A 19293-nucleotide genomic window follows, 5' to 3' on the forward strand; every position below is an offset into this window, starting at 1 on the left:
CATAAATTAAACTCTACACAGTTTGGCCCCAAACTTACTTTCTACTACTCCCATTATGAATTCCCTGTTGCTTGTGTCTGATCTGCTCACTCATTGTTGTCATAAAGGGTTCTGTTCTCTGCCTTTTATTCTTTTCTTCCAATGTATGCCAAATATATAAATGAAATCAAATCAAATCTAAAATCAAACCTATAACCTTTCTTTTCTTTGTTTCTTTTCTATTAACCCTATGACCATTTCTTTCTGTTCTATGCAATATTGCACTTTTCTGAAAGCAAGCAAGTTGTATTCAGAATTGTGGTGGCTTTAAAGTAAATGTACAGGGGAATTCCCTGGCAGTCCAGTGGTTAGGACTCCACACTTCCATTGCAGGGGGCACGAGTTTGATCCTTGGTTGGGGAACTAAGATCCTGCATGCCACACAGCATGGCTAATATATATATATATATATATATATATATATATATATATATATATATATATATATATATATATATATATATATATTTATATATATATTTATGTATATAAATTATTTGATACTCTTCCCTTCAAAAGTGAAAGCCTAATCTCTTTTTCTTAAGTGTGAGTTCTTTTTAGTGACTACCTTCTAATGAATACAATATGGCAGAAGTGACAGTACGTGACTTCAAGACTAGAACATAAAGAGGGCTTTCTCCTTGCCCTTTGATTTGTGTCACCTGCTCTGGGAGAAGCCAGTTGCCATGTCATGAAATAATCAACAACCCTATGGTGAGATACATGTGGAGAAAAACTGAAGCCTTCTACCAACAGCCAACAAAGAGGAACTGGGACCTCCTGCCAATAGCCATGAGAGTGAGCCTTCTTAGAAGCTGATCCTCCTGTCTTAGTCAAGATAACTGAGTTCCCTGCCAACATCTTGACAGCAACCTTATGACAGACCCAAAGCCAGAAGCACCCAGATAAGGTGCCCCCAAATTTCAGACCCACAGAAACTATGAAATAATTAATAAATGTTTATTGCTTTAGGTCACTGTTCATATTTCTGGATTGTACACTGTTCATGTTTGTTGTCATTTTAAGAAGAGGTCAGAATTATCTAAGCTAATACTGAGGAGGTTGAAATCTTGGGATAAATAGAAATAAATGATAATCTTTTGCTTTTTTTCCCCCCTCCCTTTTCTTTTCCTCTGGGGAACTGGAAGTTACTTTGATGTGAAAGGAAATTAAGTCTATAAATTGCATACTTTAAAATATTGGTTATGACTATTCCACTGGACTGGGGCCTAATCAAGCACCTTAGTATAATAACTTTATATTTAAAGTATAAGAGCCTGATCCCTCTCAGAGAATCTACTGTCCTTTCTTCCACAACAACTGGGTCCACTGTTCCCTGGCTTGGGACAGTCTACCTTTCTTCTTACCGAGCTAAATCTTACAGCTCAGTAAAGATATTTCAGGTCTGAACTCCTTGACAAAGCCTTGCCTGATCATCCTTGCCACTGTAAAGCAAAGTTTCCATCTTGTGAACTTGACATATAACACTTCACTTTCACGTTTTTTCACTTACTAGTTCCTATTTTTACTCCTGTTTAGGTAAATGTCATATCACAATGCCATATATATCTTCCTATCATTTTTCCCATGCCTCCAGGACTCAGCAGAAATGTGTTGGACATGGTTCATTTTACACAGAAATGATAAACAAGTGATTCTTGAGTCAGTGTTACTTGTTCATACTGTAGTTTCTAGGCAACAATTACCTTATGTGCTTTTAATGGACTGAGATTATCACTATTTTTTTTTAACTCCAACTTGTAGAGAACCCAAATTTGAAACATTTTCAAGTGATACTATTATTAGTACTTATAAATAAAATGAATGACTGTTCTTCATGGCACTTCCATGCTTTAGTATAAGAACTGAAACATAAAAGCCAAAAATGGCCCTCTCCATGATCAATAAGGTACAGAGATGAAGAACAGCTTTGGTTCAAAAGACATTTTAAGAGTTTATGTTGCATGTCAATTATAGCTCAATAAAATTGGAAAAAATAAAAATAAAAATAATGAATAAGGAAATACTTAAAAAGAGTTCATGTGGATTTCAACAGTCTGAGCTATACCTGACTCCTGCCATCATGAAAATTGAGAATTGATTTAAAAAAAGAATTCAAAACATTCCTCAGTTGAACATACTTTTTCATGGTTACATTGTCTTTTACTGAAAATGAGAAAAATGTTTTACCACATACCACCAGGTTTCCAATGACCATGACCATCATGAAGACAGTAAGGCACATGGTTTGACCGGCGACCTCCATGCAGTCCCACATGGTCTCTATCCACTCTCCACACAACACTCGGAACACAATCAGGAAGGAGTGGAAGAAGTCATGCATATGCCAGCGCGGGAGTTCACAATCATTGGAAATCTTGCAGACACATTCTTTGTAGCTCTTACCAAAGAGCTGCATGCCAACCACGGCAAAAATGAAGACAATGATGGCCAACACCAAGGTGAGGTTACCCAGAGCTCCCACAGAATTGCCAATGATCTTTATCAACATGTTCAGAGTCGGCCAAGATTTTGCCAATTTGAAAACTCTGAGCTGGAAACAAAAGCAAGGTCATTACTGCTCTGCATTCTGAAGAATCTGCATATTTGTTTATAGGAAAAATCTACAATGTCTCAATTTTAGGTGATGGATTATTCATGTGCCAAACTATTATCTAGCAAATGTATTAGCTTGTTACCATGGGATATTTTTCATTTTGAAATAGTTTATATTGTAAATAAAATAATTATTCAGTTTTTCATCAGCATTCAAATAAGATTCACCAAATATTCCTGAATCTCACATAAGCATTTATACTATTCTTTTTGTTTTTCTGTAAGGAACTGAGATATCTAACATTAGTGATGATTAATCAGAAAAGACTCTTTCAGAGAAGTAGAGGCTCTCATTATTTAAAAGCCCGAAGTGGATATATTTTTCAGTGTACTTGAAATATAATGCTGAAATGCACAAGTGCAAACAACACTTATATAAGGTACAAGAGAAAAACCAACTAATTTCTTTAAATCTCTGGACTGCTATATCTGTAGCTTGCTGTAATTTTAGGCTGTATTTTAAAGGAGATTTATTATATTCAAGGAAGAAATACTTGAACTTGAGTAAAAAGCTGTATTTTGTCAACCTTTATGTCTTCAGTGATTTAATTAATCAACTCATTATACTGTGGAAATGGCTCTCTACTACTGTGCCTGACACATTGGTTGTATTAGAAGCCTCTAGAGTACCATTTACTATTAATATCAGCAGCATCTTATTTCCGATGCTTCAGTAAATGTCAGGTCAAGAGTAGTGCATTATTTAATGGCAACTAAGTGACCCAAAGGAGCAGATATAAGAACCAAAAATTTTAATTTATTCCCAGAGAATAATTAATGCAAAAGGGCCTGATATACTAAGCAAGACACTGATGATATTATGCCTTCTATCTCCCCAAACTGCATCACATTATCACAAAGATTTACTAAGCTTCTTAAAAGTAGTTGCCCATATTCACTTGTTATATAATCATTGCTAATTTTTGTTTTGTTTTTTGTTTTTTTGCATCCTTCTAGCTTCAAATTAGATCTACAGCTATCCATGAAGACTAGGAAAGGAAATCACAGCTCTAAGGATCTTAACACAAATTTGAAAGTGGTAAGGGAGTTTCTAAACAGACTTCACAACAAAGTCTTGAAACTAATCACTGTTAAGATAAGTTGCCTATAAGAATCTGTCTTTACTAACTATATACAACCTCTGTTGTTTCAAAATAAATTGCAAAAAGTTAGAGCCAACTCAAATAAACAGCACAATAAAACATACCAAACTTCAAATGGAAATGTGTCAAGTGATATTTTGTCTCATCTGTGAAAGATCCATAAACTTTGAAATATAAAGATCAAATGAAAGACCCTTTCCTTAAAATTAAAGTATAACACAGGCAACTCTTCTCAGACAGTGTATTTGGCGACTTCCTGACCTGGCTGAAGAAGTAGATGTATAGGAGCTCTGTCTTCTTCCCCTGTACACTCTACACAGTCCCGGGTCTTGGCTTCTATGGGGGCAAAGTGGGCAACTCCATAATCCCTTAGCCTCTGGTAGAAAGAGGAGCCCACCCAAAGCCCCAACCAAGCCTTATCATGGGTAAGCAAACCCCATATAGCTGAGAGGTACATATTGTGTTGTTTAATTTGATATGCATTTATCTATGACCTCCATTTTCTCTCTCCCCATTAGCCTTGCTATTCAATTACTAAGGACAGAACTATTGGCTGTTCATTTGAATAAACTTAATCCATGCATTAAAACTATGAGGAAGAAGGAATTACCATCTGCTTTGCTAGAAGTATATTCAAATAATATTAAAGCTATGGGAAATCTTGTAATTTTTTCCTAGAAAAGAGTGACAACTAATTAAATTATTTATAAAAACATTATGTTTACTCTCAGTTAATTTACCAGTCGAAATGATCGGAGAACTGACAATCCTTCCACGTTTGCCAAACCAAGTTCCATTAAACTAAGGCTCACAATAAAACCATCAAAAATATTCCAGCCTTCTTGAAAGTAATAATATGGATCCATGGCAATTATCTTTAGAAACATTTCTGCTGTGAAGATCCCAGTGAAGACCTAAGTGAGAAATGTTTATTACACAAGTGAAGACTCTTGAAAACATAAATAACTATCGAGCAATTTAATTTAGTCCCAACAAATCACAATTCAATTCTGAGTTTTAAAAATTGGTTTGGGTCCAGGAAATTAGTATCCTCAAATGGTTTGTATTCAAATCAATATTTGTTTACTATATTTAAGGTTTATCAAGTGATAAAGAATACAAAAATTAAGACAATAAAATTAATATCCTTATTCCTATATTCTTAAGTGAAAGGTTCAGCTAACTCTTTGTGGTCAACTACCTGGCTCTGCCTCTGACCTCCCTAGCCCTCCAAAAACTCACCAAATAATTGCCTAATAGTTTGATTCCCTCCCTTGGCCCTGCAGGCAAGGCTGGTGCTAAAAAGGCTTTATATTGGCTGTAATAAACAAGGTCACCCCTAGCCCTATAGATGTTAAGGGTGCTTTTTAAAAAAATTTTATTTTCCTGGCCAAAGAGAAGCAGCATTCTCTAGTCTCCATTTTATTTCTCTACAACTATTTAAAATTTTCCACGTGTCTTCAACCATTTTTCTTTATTCTCCACTCTCAGTACTTCTGCATCTCAGAGGTTATGGAAGTCAGTCAACCTGAACTTACTCAGTTTCCTTACATCTACCAAACTACTTACATCCACACCATACTTTCCTTTTTTTTTTTTTCCTGTTAAAAATTAAAGGCATGTCACTGCTTTGCTCTAATTTCTGCAGCTGCAATTATGTATCTTCTTTGGACTTCCTGAAGAATTCACCGTCTCAATTAACCTGTAGTTTCAACCTCTTCCTGCTACTGACTGCTTCCTATTGGGATTTTACAAGTATCAACAGATACTCAGTCCCTCTCCACCTTAAAACTACCACCAGCATCATAAAAGAAACTCTCCTTGCATTCTACTTCCCCCATTAGCTACCACCATCTGTCCTCTCTTCATAGCCCAACTTCTTTAAGAGTTTGTGTACTTGTCTGTACTCACTAGTTCCATTTCTTTAACTTACCCCCTGACCTGCCAGTCAGCACAAACTGCTTTAACCAATTTCACCAACATAACTGAAACTACCATTGAAAAATTCAATTGAACTTTTAATAGTTATCTTGCTTGCCTCTTTAGGAGTTTTTCACAACATCGTCTGTTCCTTGTTCCTTAAAATAGTTTCTGTCCAGGCTTCAGTGATCCACATCTCCCTGGATACTTCTCAGTTGTTTTTCCTCCTCCAACAAATCATTCAACACTGGATTTCTTCAGAGGTCTTTCTGTCCTCAACCTGCTTAATCTAATTTTCCTTTTACAATAAATTTACATTTTGAGATCTATTTTCCCATTCAAGCATATCTCCTGAATTCCAGAACTACATCCTTATTTCCTTATTCAACACCTCCACTGGATAACTGTCTCACAGGTACCTCAAATTCAACAGGTCCAAAATTCATTTCATCACTTTCTCTGCACAACCTTGCTTCTCTTCTGATATTTGCTAATTCAGTAAATGGAATGACTCTCTACCTTGGTGGGCAGCTCAGAAACATGAGAGTCTTGCTAACTTTTCCAAATATCTCTTGAATGCTTCAAGTTGAAATTCACCCATGCATGTATTACCAGTTTTTCCTCCTTTTATTGTTGAGTAGAATTCTATTGTTTGAATATTCTATAAAAATTTAAATAATGTATAGCACTTTTTGTCTCTTTTCCAAGAAATCTTGGCTACCCCAATCACATGTACTAATATTTTCATATATTTTATACTTACATATGCTATAAACGCTTGCTTTAGATAATCAGTTGTCTTTTCAAGAAATTAAGATAAGGGAAAAAAAACAGTATTTTCTATTTACCACATTTATTCATTTCTAGTGACCATCATTCTCAAATTTCCATCTAATACATTCTTCCCATTCAGCCTGAAGAACTTCCTTTAGCATTTCTTGCAGCATAATTCTGGTGTAACAATTTTTTTAAGGTTTTGTTTATATTAAAATTCTTTATTTCACACTAGTTTTTGATAGATAGTTTCACCATAGAATAATGTTTTAACTTCTTTTTTTCTTTTTTTCATCAGGCCACTTTCTTATGGCCTGAACTGTTTCTGACGAGATGTTAATCCCTTGTATATAATATGTATTTTTCTTCTGGCTGCTTCTAAAAGTTTCTTTTGTTTTCACAGCTTGGCTAAGATGTGCCCAATGTAGTTAATTTTATATTTATCCTTGTTGATGTTCACTGACATTTTACAATTTAATATTAAGGTGTCTAAGTTAATATCTTTCATCAAATTTGAGAACATTTTGGCCATTATTTCTCGAAATATTTGTTTTGTTCCATTCTCTCTTTTGTCTTTCTGAGTCTCCCTTATGTAAATATTAGACCACTTGATGTTATTCTGCAGATTAGTGTGACTTAATTCATTTTTCCTGTAAGTTTTTCTCTGCTGTTCAAATTGGATAATTTCTATTGGTTTGCTTCAAGTTTGACACTTTCTTCTGACATCTGCAATTTTCTTTTAAACTCATCCAGTGAATTTTTCATTTTAGAATTTGTACTTTTCAGTTCTAAAATGTCTAGATAATTCTTTTATATAGTTCCCATTTTTTCTGCTCATATTCTCCATCTGTTTATTCTTGATGACCATTTTTTTCCTTCAATTTGTTAAATGTATTTGTAATAGGTCCTCTAAAGTCCTTTAATGCTAATTTTAGTAATTCAGCCATCTCTGGATCTATTTCTATTGAGTACTGAGTATTTTTTTCTCTCAACTAAAGTTACAGTTTCCTATTTCTTCATATATCATGTAATTTTTTATGTGATGTGAATAATGTGTTGTAGAGAGTTTTGATTCAATTATTTTCCTCTAAAAAGTACTGATTTTTGTCCTAGCAGGAAGTTAAATTATAGGTTGGCCACTTTGAACTTACAGCAGTTAGGTTTAATACTTAAGTAGGGCACAGCTATTTTGGTTTGCTCTTTGTCCTAGTTGAATCTTCTGGTTCTCTGACATAGCCTTTACTCCTTAAGTGTAAAAACCCTTTGGGGTTTTAAAGGAAAGCCCAAAGTCTGTTCAATTTCTCCATCTTGGTCAGCTTTATATTCCAAACTCTTGGGAAGCATTTCCTTCTATTTTTTTTTTTGAACAATTTGTGAAGGATTGGTGTTAATTCTTTAAATATTTGATAGAATTCACCAAAGAAATCATCTGGGCCTAGGCTTTCCTTTGTGGGAACATTTTTTGATTACTAATTCAATTTTTACTTGTTATAAGTTTTTTCGTATTTTCTATTTCTTCTTGAGTCAGTTTCAGTGGTTTGTTACTTTCTAGGAATTTTTCCATTTCCTCTAGGTTATCTAATTTGTTGGTACAATTATTTATAGTACTCTGTATACTCCTTTCTATTTCTGTAAGATCAATAGTGATGTCCCCTCTTCATTCCTGCTTTTAGTAATTTGAATTTTCTCTCTTTTTCTTGGTAAGTATAGCTAAAGATCTGTCATTTCTATTGCTCTTTTTAAAAAATCAACTTTGGGGTTTGTTGATTTTTTTCTGATGTTTTCCTATTCTCTATTTCATTCCTTTCCACTCTATTCTTTATTATTTCCTTTCTTCTGCTAGTTTTTTAGTTTGCTCTTCTTTTTTCTAGTTTCTTAAGATGAAAATATAGATTATGGATTTGAGGTGTTATTTTTTTTACTATAGGCATTTATAGCATAAATTTACCTCTAGGCACTATTTCAGTTTGGTGTGTTTTTGTTTTAATTCATCTCAAACTATTTTCTAATTTTTCTTGTGATTTCTTTTTTAACCTATTGGTTATTTACAAGTCTGCTTTTAATTTCCATATATTTATAAATTTTCCAAATTCCTGTTTATTGATTTCTAATTTCATTCCATTTTTGTGAGAAAAAGTACTTTGATTTCAATCTTTTTAAGATTAATGAGGCTTGTTTTATGACCTACCAATCGCTTATGCTGGGGAATATTCCATATGTACTTGAGAAGAATGTGAATCGTGTCTATATATTTTCTATTTCATTATCTTCCTTAACACATAAGACAAGTCCTATTTTGAACTGTCCACTTGTTGTTTATGTCTTTCCAGCATCCAATATCTCTTCTTCTGATAATGGTAGACCTAAATTTCTTCTTCATAATTGTATTCATTTACTCTGTCTCCAGTGATAAGACATGGTTCTGGTTTGGCCAAGTAGGGCATTCTAACCCTAGAATCAGATTAACTGACTGACTTAGAAATGGTCATGTAACTCCAACCAGGCCAATGATATTCAATTCTTGGGCTTTTGTTAGAACCACTAGCTAGGAGGCACAATCCTTCTGCTTAAAGAGCTGTGTCAGGATAAAATTTAGTAGACCATTGCCATCAATAGAATACCCAGCCAGAGATGAAAAAACATACAGGGAAGAAGTTGGCAAGAAGCTAACTCCCAATGACATTGACTGAGAACCTGAATCTAGCCAGATTAAAATGTGGATCTATGCCCAAATGGACTTTAGTTACTTGAAGTAATGAATTATCTTTATTTTTGCTTAAGCCCATTTGAGTTGTTTCCTAATATCCACCTCCATAATGCTGCTTTGATCCCTTGCTCACTTTTTATAGATAATGTTGAAGTGATTCCTATATATGTGAAAAAATTTGGACTAGGTAATGTTATTGTTCTTTCCTAAAGTTTTGTGATTTTTGGCCACAGCTTAAAATAGTCTCTGAAATATCTTTCAGAGTCTCTGATATAGTATTCAGAGCTTCCATTGTTCTGTGAATTTCTCATGGGTATAATTTCTCCCACTGTAAAATGCAGACATTCATAGTATCTATGAGGACTGACTTTGTGGGAACCTAGAGAGAGGGATTTTACATAAACCATTTAATACAATGCCTGGTACAAAATAAGTGGTCAGCATATATATGTTAACTTTATCAGTTAAGACCTATCTGGATTATAATAAAAAATAGTAGTTACTTCAGAGCCTAAAAATATTGTGTATTATACTTCAGAATATATCATTTACTATCTATATAGAACCTGTTTATATGTTCATTTATCAAGTTGGGAGGTTCATGAGAACTCAATAAGCCTCATATTGATATTAATATATTTTTGTTGCCTGAATTTATTCATTTTGTTTCTCTGTAAAAGACCACTTTACTTTCATTTCTATCATTCTACCATGTATCCATGAATGTTAATACAAAATTTTAAGTAAAAATGTATGCAAAAATTAATCATTTATAAATTCTTAAATTTATAGGACAAATTCAAACAGAAATAATAACCTCTATGACGTTTCCTCTCTTAAAAATCCATCTTCAGTTATGAACAGATGATATTTCAAAATTATCTGACTTGGCATATTTTATAATTTGTTTGGCAAATGTAGACATGTCTGAAAGAATCTATTCTAAATACCTGAGAAACAGATCAGAATTTTACCAGAAATCAATATCCTCCATAATTCATAATAATCTTTGTAATGAATGGGCAATTTATATTTAATTCTAAATCAAACTATACATAAAATCTTTGAATCTTTTCCACTGCTAAACTGTAGCAGTATATTTTTGTTATAAAAAAGTGATGCTGAACTTTTGCTGTCCAGGTATATACGACCAATTAATTCATATTTAATTTGAGAGTGATATGTGAAATTCATTAAGGCAATCATGAACTCTTTCAATGGGTAGAGTAACCCTCAGTGAGCCTTACCAGGTTCCCGACTGACAGCACACTGCTAAACTGCTCCGTCATGGGATAGTGCTCCATGGCCATGAAGAGGGTATTTAAGACAATGCAGATGGTGATGGCCAGGTCAACAAAAGGGTCCATCACAATCAAGTTGACGAGATGTTTCACCTTTAACCATGGCTTACAGCAGTCCCAAATCAAACACATGTTAGCAAATTTATACCAGCAGGGTGGGCATTTCTGTCTGGATTCTTCAAGTTCTGGAAGAAAAAGGTTAGAATACTTATGAAAACTGCTTCCTTCCTATTAAGCAGCCTTTGGTTTAAACTGAAAGTGATTTTTAAAAAATCTAAAGTTGTTAAAAGGCATTATAGGTTAATCGGATGGTTGAGCAGGAAAGCACTTACAGCTGTCATAAAAAGTGTGGGCATAGAAAGGCTAGTAAACTTTCCAAATTTATCTTGGTTAAACATGGTTTCCAAGATTCTATCTACAATATTAAATAGTCTGATAATTATCTTTAAGGCTATCAGAAATTAATGGGTAGGACTTGTGTTAAGTATACTTAAAGCTCATCTATGTTCCAGATAGAGCAAGACATATATTATCAAAGAAAGAACACCTCTCAGGAGATGTCTTTAAAACCTTTATCAGTCATGCTGAATCTCAGTTCCTTGGATTAGATATGTTCTTTGTGTATTTTAATGAGATAGTTTTGTCAGTGTCACCAGTCTTAGTTAAAAAATTTCTAGTTAAGTCTAATTAGATATAGGCCTGAATATTAAACTCAGCAGAATTTCTTAATTTAACTAGATGGCACAAAAGAAGAGGAAATATCAAACCTAAGAAACTGAGAACTTCACTGTTTCACAAAATGGGACTTATGTACTCCTGGTAAAATACAAGAGGAGATTAGGTAGAACATATGTAGTATTCATAAATTTTAATGGTATGCATTTATTTTAATATATTAAAATGTATAACTATCACACCAAACCTATGATATAAGATTTCATATAAAAATACATTTATTTAAAAAAATACGATTTCAAAAAGAATTTCAACTAAATAACAGGAGAGAAAAGACAGAAATGCACAGATCTATAAGGTGATACTCAAAATACTGAAACTTAGTAAATAATGGCAAAGAATTTGGGAGAATTAGGAAGTGGGAAATTATCTGCTCTTTTCCTTTGGTATATTTCTCTCTTAATCAACTCTTGAGTGAGAAAAGAATTCAGAAGTTGTTGTTTTCTGCCAATATCATTGCTGCACTCTGTTACCTGCTCTGCCAAATGTGAGACCATCAGCGATTAGCACTAAAATAGAGGAAAAGATTCTTTGTTCATCCATAGCATGACTCTGGTTGGTCACTTTAGTATTACTACTGTGGCAACTGGAATATCCCTCCAAACCTGGTACAGTTTACTAAGAATTAAACTTTTCAAGAGAGTTTATGCAATGGACAAACATGACCATAGGTAGTGATTTTTGCTTTGCTGATAAACATTCACTACCAATATTATAAAGTTGACTACTTCCCCAAAGTAAATTAATTTCCTTATTATTTTTAACAGAATTCCATGAGAGGTAGATTCTTCAATTGTGTCTTTATATACTGAAATTCTTCAAGCACCCAGTTTATTTCCTTTCCTCTTAAATGTAATTTTGTAAACAGTAAACAATAGTTGAATTGTAAATCAGAAGAAAAATATAAATATAGTTAATATGCACTGTTTTGTAGAAGCTTTTAAGACTCCCGAATAAACCCTTATTTATACTGAAGGTAAAAAGGCTTTACTACTTACAGTAAATAACAAAAGAGAATTGAAAAAGCTCTTTGCCTATGTACAGTCAGAATAAGTATTTTTTAAAATGTTACTTGTTATTTAGCAGATAAAGAGAAGCAAATAGAAACTGTGTGGAAAAAAAGTAAATTAGAGAAAAGTTCAAAAGGCAAAATGCAGCCAGTGTTGCTCGTCTTGACACCAGGAAAAAGTGGAGCATAGTTTTAAATTCTAAAATAAAATCATTCAATTATTCATGCTAAAAAAAAAAAAAAAGAATATCACACTTTGACACAAAACAAAGCACTCAGGGAGAACTACAGCCACGTCTCCGTTATTCCTGGGTGGGTTATCCACACTGAAAATCATTTACAGCCCAGTTTAGATCTTTTGCTGGCTCCCCTCAATTCCTCAGTGCTTGTACTTCACCCGCCCACCACCTTCCCAAGCGTTTGACCTGGAAACATTTCCATATGGTTTTTGCATTTAAAAAACTTGAAAAGCAAACAATTCATTTTTCCTTATCTCCTACAGTGTCATTAAGTAGGAGGTCATTCATTCATTGCCTGGACAATGAAGACTTAGCTGTAGTTCAAAAGAAGGAAAACAAAAGTTGCCAGCCTGGATCAACAAGCCTGTTTCCAAAAAGGAAAGGTGAACTAAACCATGATTAGACTTAGAAGGAAGGATCTCCAAATAAACAGATTATGTCAACCTAAGACACCTTTCCACTGTTATTAGGAGCAAAAAAGGACTATATTAAAGACAGCTCTAGTTGCATGTATATGCTATGTACTGCTAACAACAAGCCTTGATTAATGCCAGATTCAAAATGTTTAGATATAATCGAATAAAAAAAAGTAGGCTTTGCATCCAACACAACCAATGAAAAACAGAATGAAAACTCAGCCATTTTTCCTCACATAAATATAAAGTTAAAAGCTCTGCAGATATTAAAACCAAACACTCAGTCTCCTGCTTCCTAAGTTACACTTATCTCTAGGACATCCTTTTCATTCTAAGCAAGTCCATGAGACACATTTGCATGGAGGGTGATGTGGGTGCACTCATTTTTAACTGCGTATCTTAATTAGTGGACAAGTCCAGTCTTGTGGTGGTGGGTTGATGTTTTTTAAGTAATTTCTTAAGTTAGCCCAAACTTAATGCTATCAGAAGTTCAAAGTAGGACTGTTAATTTAGACTTACCCTGTCTCCTTCTCTACTTCTTGCTTTAGGGAGCAGACATGCTGCTGACATCGGTAGCAGAACCACTGGCAGCTTCCTCTCAGTGGTTTTGCTATGGCAAGGAGCAGAAGACCAGAGAATCTTCAAAAGATTTACCTGGAGGGACAGGGAGGAGCAAGCTACTGGCAGCTGGGGGGGAAGAGGGAGTGCAAGCTAACGCAGGCGAGGTTGGGGAAGAACGTACTGAGTTTAATATTCCATAGAAATCAGTGAAAAGATTTCTGATATTGCATTAGGACATGATGAAAATTGGGTCGTTCAGTAACTGACATGGCTGTGATATGTAAGGCCATCTACATTGTGAGATTTTCCTGGCTGTGACTTTTAGGCTTTTGGTACTGATATTAGTATCACGGGATCTTTGCATTCAGACTGGAAAATAATTATTGCAAGAATCTATCCAGTGTCAAGAGAAACTATAACTAACAGGAAGAAAGGCATGAGCACATGTTCGCGCTCTCTCCTTCATTCTCCATCTTTCTTTTTCCTTTGACACATCTACACACACACACAAACACACACACACACACACTTCGGAGGGGAAGAAAAGGGAGGGGTTATAAAAGAGAAAAGGAGAGGAGGGGAAAGGACAGCAAGGGAGGAGGATAGAATATATTTTACATGAAAGTATTTTCCAAGTAGCTGAAGTTGATAGTTGATGATGTTTGAGTTCACTTACAGTATGGAAAGGCACAAACATGTGAATTAACAAAACAACAATAAAACAACCAATAATAATATTTATTGACTGTCTTCTACATGCTTCTACATACATAGGTGCTTTATATATGAGGCCTTATTTAATCTTTACAACAACCTTAATCTAAACGTCATTATCCACACTTTACTGATGAAGAAACAAGTGTAGAGTCCCAAACTAACACACAGAGCGAATGATTGATCGCAAATCAAGCTGTCCTCAAAGTCTTTATTTTGGAATTATAAGATCCAGATCTCTAAACAATATATTCACTACTCACATATAATCTGCAACTAAAGAGAAAGCTGAGATATTGTAATATCTGATCAGAGAAAGACAAAAGTAGTTTTACAAAATTTTGAAAACTTTGCTTCAAAGAGGTTAATATCAAACCCTAATTCTCATTTTTTCATTTATACATCTGGTTAAATCAAAAGAGTTTATAGCTTGAGTCTCAAGCAGTTAATACAATTTAAATGGGTTAGCATCACCATAAAAATAAACATTTATCATTACATTCCTTTTTATGTCATGCACATAACAAGCTTCAACAATTTAGAACTTAATCTACCAAAGTGGTATTCCAAGTATACCTCGAATTTGCAGTAGATTCCTGGAGGCTAAATGTAGAAATCTGTATGAGACAACAGAATCCATGTGTTGTACATGGATTTTACTTTTATTTAGTAAAAGACACAATGATGGTTTGGTGTCAAGTCAGGAAGAATTTTCTTGGAATTTATGAGAGTTCTTTTCATCATTACTAGAGCACTGCCAAGTAACTGTGCTGTAAGACTTTTGACATACCTTCCATGGTGTTGGTCAAAATACTAGCCATACTCATTGCTCTTTGCTTTGCTGTAGGATCTTCCAACAGATCCATGGAAACATGGTAAGAACTGGACCGTCTCTTTCTTATTTCCGTTTCAGTAGTCGTGCCCTAAAAAAAAATTTCATATGAAATAACTATTATTTTTAAGGGTAGCAAAATCCAAAGTGTTCCTGTAATAGGTGTTACTTAACTAAGTATTCGACATGCTTTCTCAGATGTAAACAGCTCATTAAGACATTGCTGGAATCATCATTCTTGGGAAGTGTTTAAAAGCCCATAATATTCTCAGCTTTCAGGGATGCCTGGGTTTGTGATCAAGATGGACTTTTCTAATTCCTCCATCTTGGAGCCTTGGGCTGGAGGGATCATGCCTATTACAGGATAGATAACCTTTTAGCATTTCAGCCAGTCCTATCTAGGACTTCAAACTGAAGCATATCACTCTGTGATTTACTCACAGGATGAGCTATTAGATCTTTATTTATATACATTCATGTGGTTTAATGTATGAAAAGAACTTTAAAGGCTTCCCTAATATGTTCTCCTAAAATGAGAATTCCACTTCAAAATGCTTCTGTTCATTATAGACAGGTAACACTTCCCAACATCCTTAATAATAAAACTAATTTTTAGAACTATCTATAACTTTGTCTTACAAGACAACCCATCCTTGGCATTGAAACTCTAATTTAAGGCAAAACATCAAATTGGGGGGGGGGTGTCTTTGATTTTTAGCAATGTTGTAATGACTTGACATGTTTCTATTCCAAAATAAACTCACCAGAATTTCAATATGGGCAGAAATTTATTCCTACGTCAGGAGCCCAAACAATGAAGTTAATGGTCACAGGAAAAAAGGGCAAAACTCAAGCATTCCTAATGTGGGTGTGAGTGCTAATAATAAATGAGAAGTCACTTTTAGTTCTCTGAGGATTTTCCTTATTTCTAAAAGAGTAATATGAGTCCTGTTCATCTACTTTATTATGCTATGAATAATTAACATCATTTTATTAATCTGCATGCCTCTAATGCATATATATTCAAAAGCAGACTTTCCACTCAATTGATAGGATTGTCATTAATGGGAATAAACATTCATTTAGGTCACTCTAAAATTCATTATACTGTGAAAGAAAAGTAAAATTAATGAGAAAAGAAATAACCCTTCTCTGAGACTAAAGCTCTTTAAATCAAAAAGTTGTCTTTCAGAATTTAAAATATTTTGCCTTGTCAGAGAAAGGCAAAGTTCGAAGGAAAAAATAGTGTCACTTCTGAATTTGGTAAAGTAGCAGGATACGAAATTAATGCACAGAAATCTCTCATTCCTGTATACTAATTATGAAAAATCTGAAAGTGAAATTAAGAAAACACTCCCATTTATCATTGCAACAAAAAGAATAAAATATCTAGGAATAAACCTACCTACAAAAGACCTGTATGCAGAAAACTATAAGACACTGATGAAAGCAATTAAAGATGATACAAATAGATGGAGAGATATATACCATGTTCTTGGACTGGAAGACTCAACATTGTGAAAATGACTATACTACCCAAAGCAATCTACAGATTCAAGTCAATCCTTATCAAACTACCACTGGCATTTTTCACAGAACTAGAACAAAAAAAATCACAATTTGTATGGAAACACAAAATACCCCGAATAGCCAAAGCAATCTTGAGAAAGAAAAACAGAGCTGGAGGAATCAGGCTCCCTGACTTATAGGAATGAGACTATACTACAAAGCTACAGTAATCAAGACAGTATGGTACTGGCACAAAAACAGAAATATTGATCAATGGAACAGGATAGAAAGCTCAGAGATAAACCCACGCACATATGGTCACCTTATCTTTGATAAAGGAGGCAAGAATATACAGTGGAGAAAAGACAGCCTCTTCAATAAGTGATGCTGGGAAAACTGGACAGGTACATGTAAAAGTATGAAATTAGAACACTCCCTAACACCATACACAAAAATAAACTCAAAATGGATAAAAGACCTAAATGTAAGGCCAGACACTATCAAACTCTTAGAGGAAAAGATAGGCAGAACACTCTATGACGTAAATCACAGCAAGATCCTTTTTGACCCACCTCCTAGAGAAATGGAAATAAAAACAAAAATAAACAAATGCGACCTAATGAAACTTAAAAGCTTTTTGCAGAGCAAATGAAACCATAAAAAAGACAAAAAGACAACTCTCAGACTGGGAGAAAATATTTGCAAATGAAGCAACTGACAAAGGATTAATCTCCAAAATTTACAAGCAGCTCAATATCAAAAAACAAACAACCCAATTCAAAAATGGGCAGAAGACCTAAATAGACATTTCTCCAAAGAAGATATACAGATTGCCAGCAAACACATGAGAGAATGCTCAACATCAATAATCATTAGAGAAATGCAAATCAAAACTACAATGAGATATCACCTCACACTGGTCAGAATGGCCATCATCAAAAAATCTACAAACAATAATTGCTGGAGAGGGTGTGGAGAAAAGGGAACCCTCTGGCACTGTTGGTGGGAATGTAAATTGATACAGCCACTATGGAGAACCATATGGAGGTTCCTTAAACAACTAAAAATAGAACTACCATACAACCCAGCAATCCCACTACTGGGCATATACCCTGAGAAAACCATAATTCAAAAAGAGTCATGTACCACAATGATCATTGCAGCTCTATTTACAATAGCCAGGACATGGAATCAAGCTAAGTGTTCTGACAGATGAATGGATAAAGAAGATGTGGCCCATATATACAATGGAATATTACTCAGCCATAAAAAGAGATGAAGTTAGTTATTTGTAGTGAGGTGGATGGACCTAGAGTCTGTCATACAGAGTGAAGTAAGTCAGAAAGAGAAAAACAAATACTGTATGCTAACACATATATATGGAATCTAAAAAAAAAAAAAAAAACAAATGGTCATGAAGAACCTAAGGGCAAGATGGGAATAAAGACGCAGACCTACTTGAGGATATGGGGAGGGGGAAGGGTAAGCTGGGACAAAGTGAGAAAGTGACATGGACATATACACACTACCAAATGTAAAATAGATAGCTAGGGCTTCCCTGATGGCGCAGTGGTTGAGAGTCCACCCGATGTGCCCGATGCAGGGCACATGGGTTCGTGCCCCGGTCCAGGAAGATCCCACATGCCGCGGAGCGGCTGGGCCCGTGAGCCATGGCCGCTGGGCCTGCGCGTCCAGAGCCTGTGGTCCGTGGCGGAAGAGGCCACAACAGTGAGAGGCCCGCGTGCCGCAAAAAATAAAATAAAATAAAATAAAATAGATAGCTAGTGGGAAGCAGCCGCATAGCACAGGGAGATCAGCTCTGTGCTTTGTGACCACCTAGAGGGGTGGGATAGGGAGGGTGGGAGGGAGATGCAAGAGGGAAGAGATATGGGGATATATGTATATGTATAACTGATTCACTTTGTTATAAAGCAGTAACTAACACATCATTGTAAAGCAATTATACTCCAATAAAGATGTTAGAAAGAAAGAAAGAAAGAAAGAAGAAAACATAGGGTCGCTTAAAGGTCATCTAGTCGCTTCTGCTCTATATAAAATTATATGTGTAATCCTATATCTGTCTAATTTGTAGTGCTAGATTCCAAAATCTCTAATGATATCACCAAGGAAATTCTTCCTTAAGTTAAATTGCTTCAGTTGAATTTATGTGTAAAGTGCAGGATATTATGTGCTTTGGAGGGTGGCATTTGTTTGCAGCTCTTTATTTTCTGTTCTCTTTTCCTCTCTGCAGTCTTGCAAAGCCCCTTCTTTGGCCTGCACTTTCAGCTCATGTGGCACCATATGTTGCAGCTCATGTTGCAGTGCCCTGCCTCACACCTGACTGCAGCACTGAAGGACAGACACAAGGCAGCAGGAAATAGAGATCACACAAGGCTTTGTTTCAAACTGCCCCAATTTGCCTTCAGAGATTTATCCCACCCTCACTGATATGACAGGATTTGGGGGTAATTATTGATAAATGTTAAATATCTTCTGACAGACTGACATTCTCTTTGTATTTATGCAAAGAAGTTGTGGATTTATTTTTGTTTGTTCAATTAACCTTTATCAAGATCAGTGATACTCATACTTTATTATGTGTAAGAACCATGTGAGATACTTGTCAAGGAAGAAGAAATCCCTGATCTTGCTCTCCTCGGCCTTTTGGTCTGAGTAAGTCTGGGCCCAGAAATCTCCATTTCTTTCTTTAAACCACTTTATTGAGGTATTATCGACATGTAAAAAGCTGTATATATTTCAGGTATGCAACTTGATGAGTTTGGGAATAAGTATACACCCATGAACCATCACCACCGTC

General features: G+C 34.9%; 1 protein-coding gene across 1 annotated transcript in view; it reads right to left on the reverse strand.

The window, feature by feature from the left end:
- The window catches only part of SCN2A (sodium voltage-gated channel alpha subunit 2), an 89705-nt gene that overhangs the window by 40471 nt on the left and 29941 nt on the right, over nucleotides 1–19293 (reverse strand). Inside the window, exons 13-16 of the mRNA XM_081241808.1 lie at nucleotides 14925–15057; nucleotides 10407–10645; nucleotides 4499–4672; nucleotides 2237–2593 (exon numbers count right to left, since the gene is read on the reverse strand). Of these exons, the coding sequence (XP_081097934.1) occupies nucleotides 2237–2593; nucleotides 4499–4672; nucleotides 10407–10645; nucleotides 14925–15057 (903 nt within the window). The remainder of the gene's footprint in view (nucleotides 1–2236; nucleotides 2594–4498; nucleotides 4673–10406; nucleotides 10646–14924; nucleotides 15058–19293) is intronic.

The sequence above is a fragment of the Mesoplodon bidens genome, assembly GCF_964165515.1.
Source record: "Mesoplodon bidens genome assembly, chromosome: 8".
NCBI lineage: Eukaryota > Metazoa > Chordata > Mammalia > Artiodactyla > Ziphiidae > Mesoplodon > Mesoplodon bidens.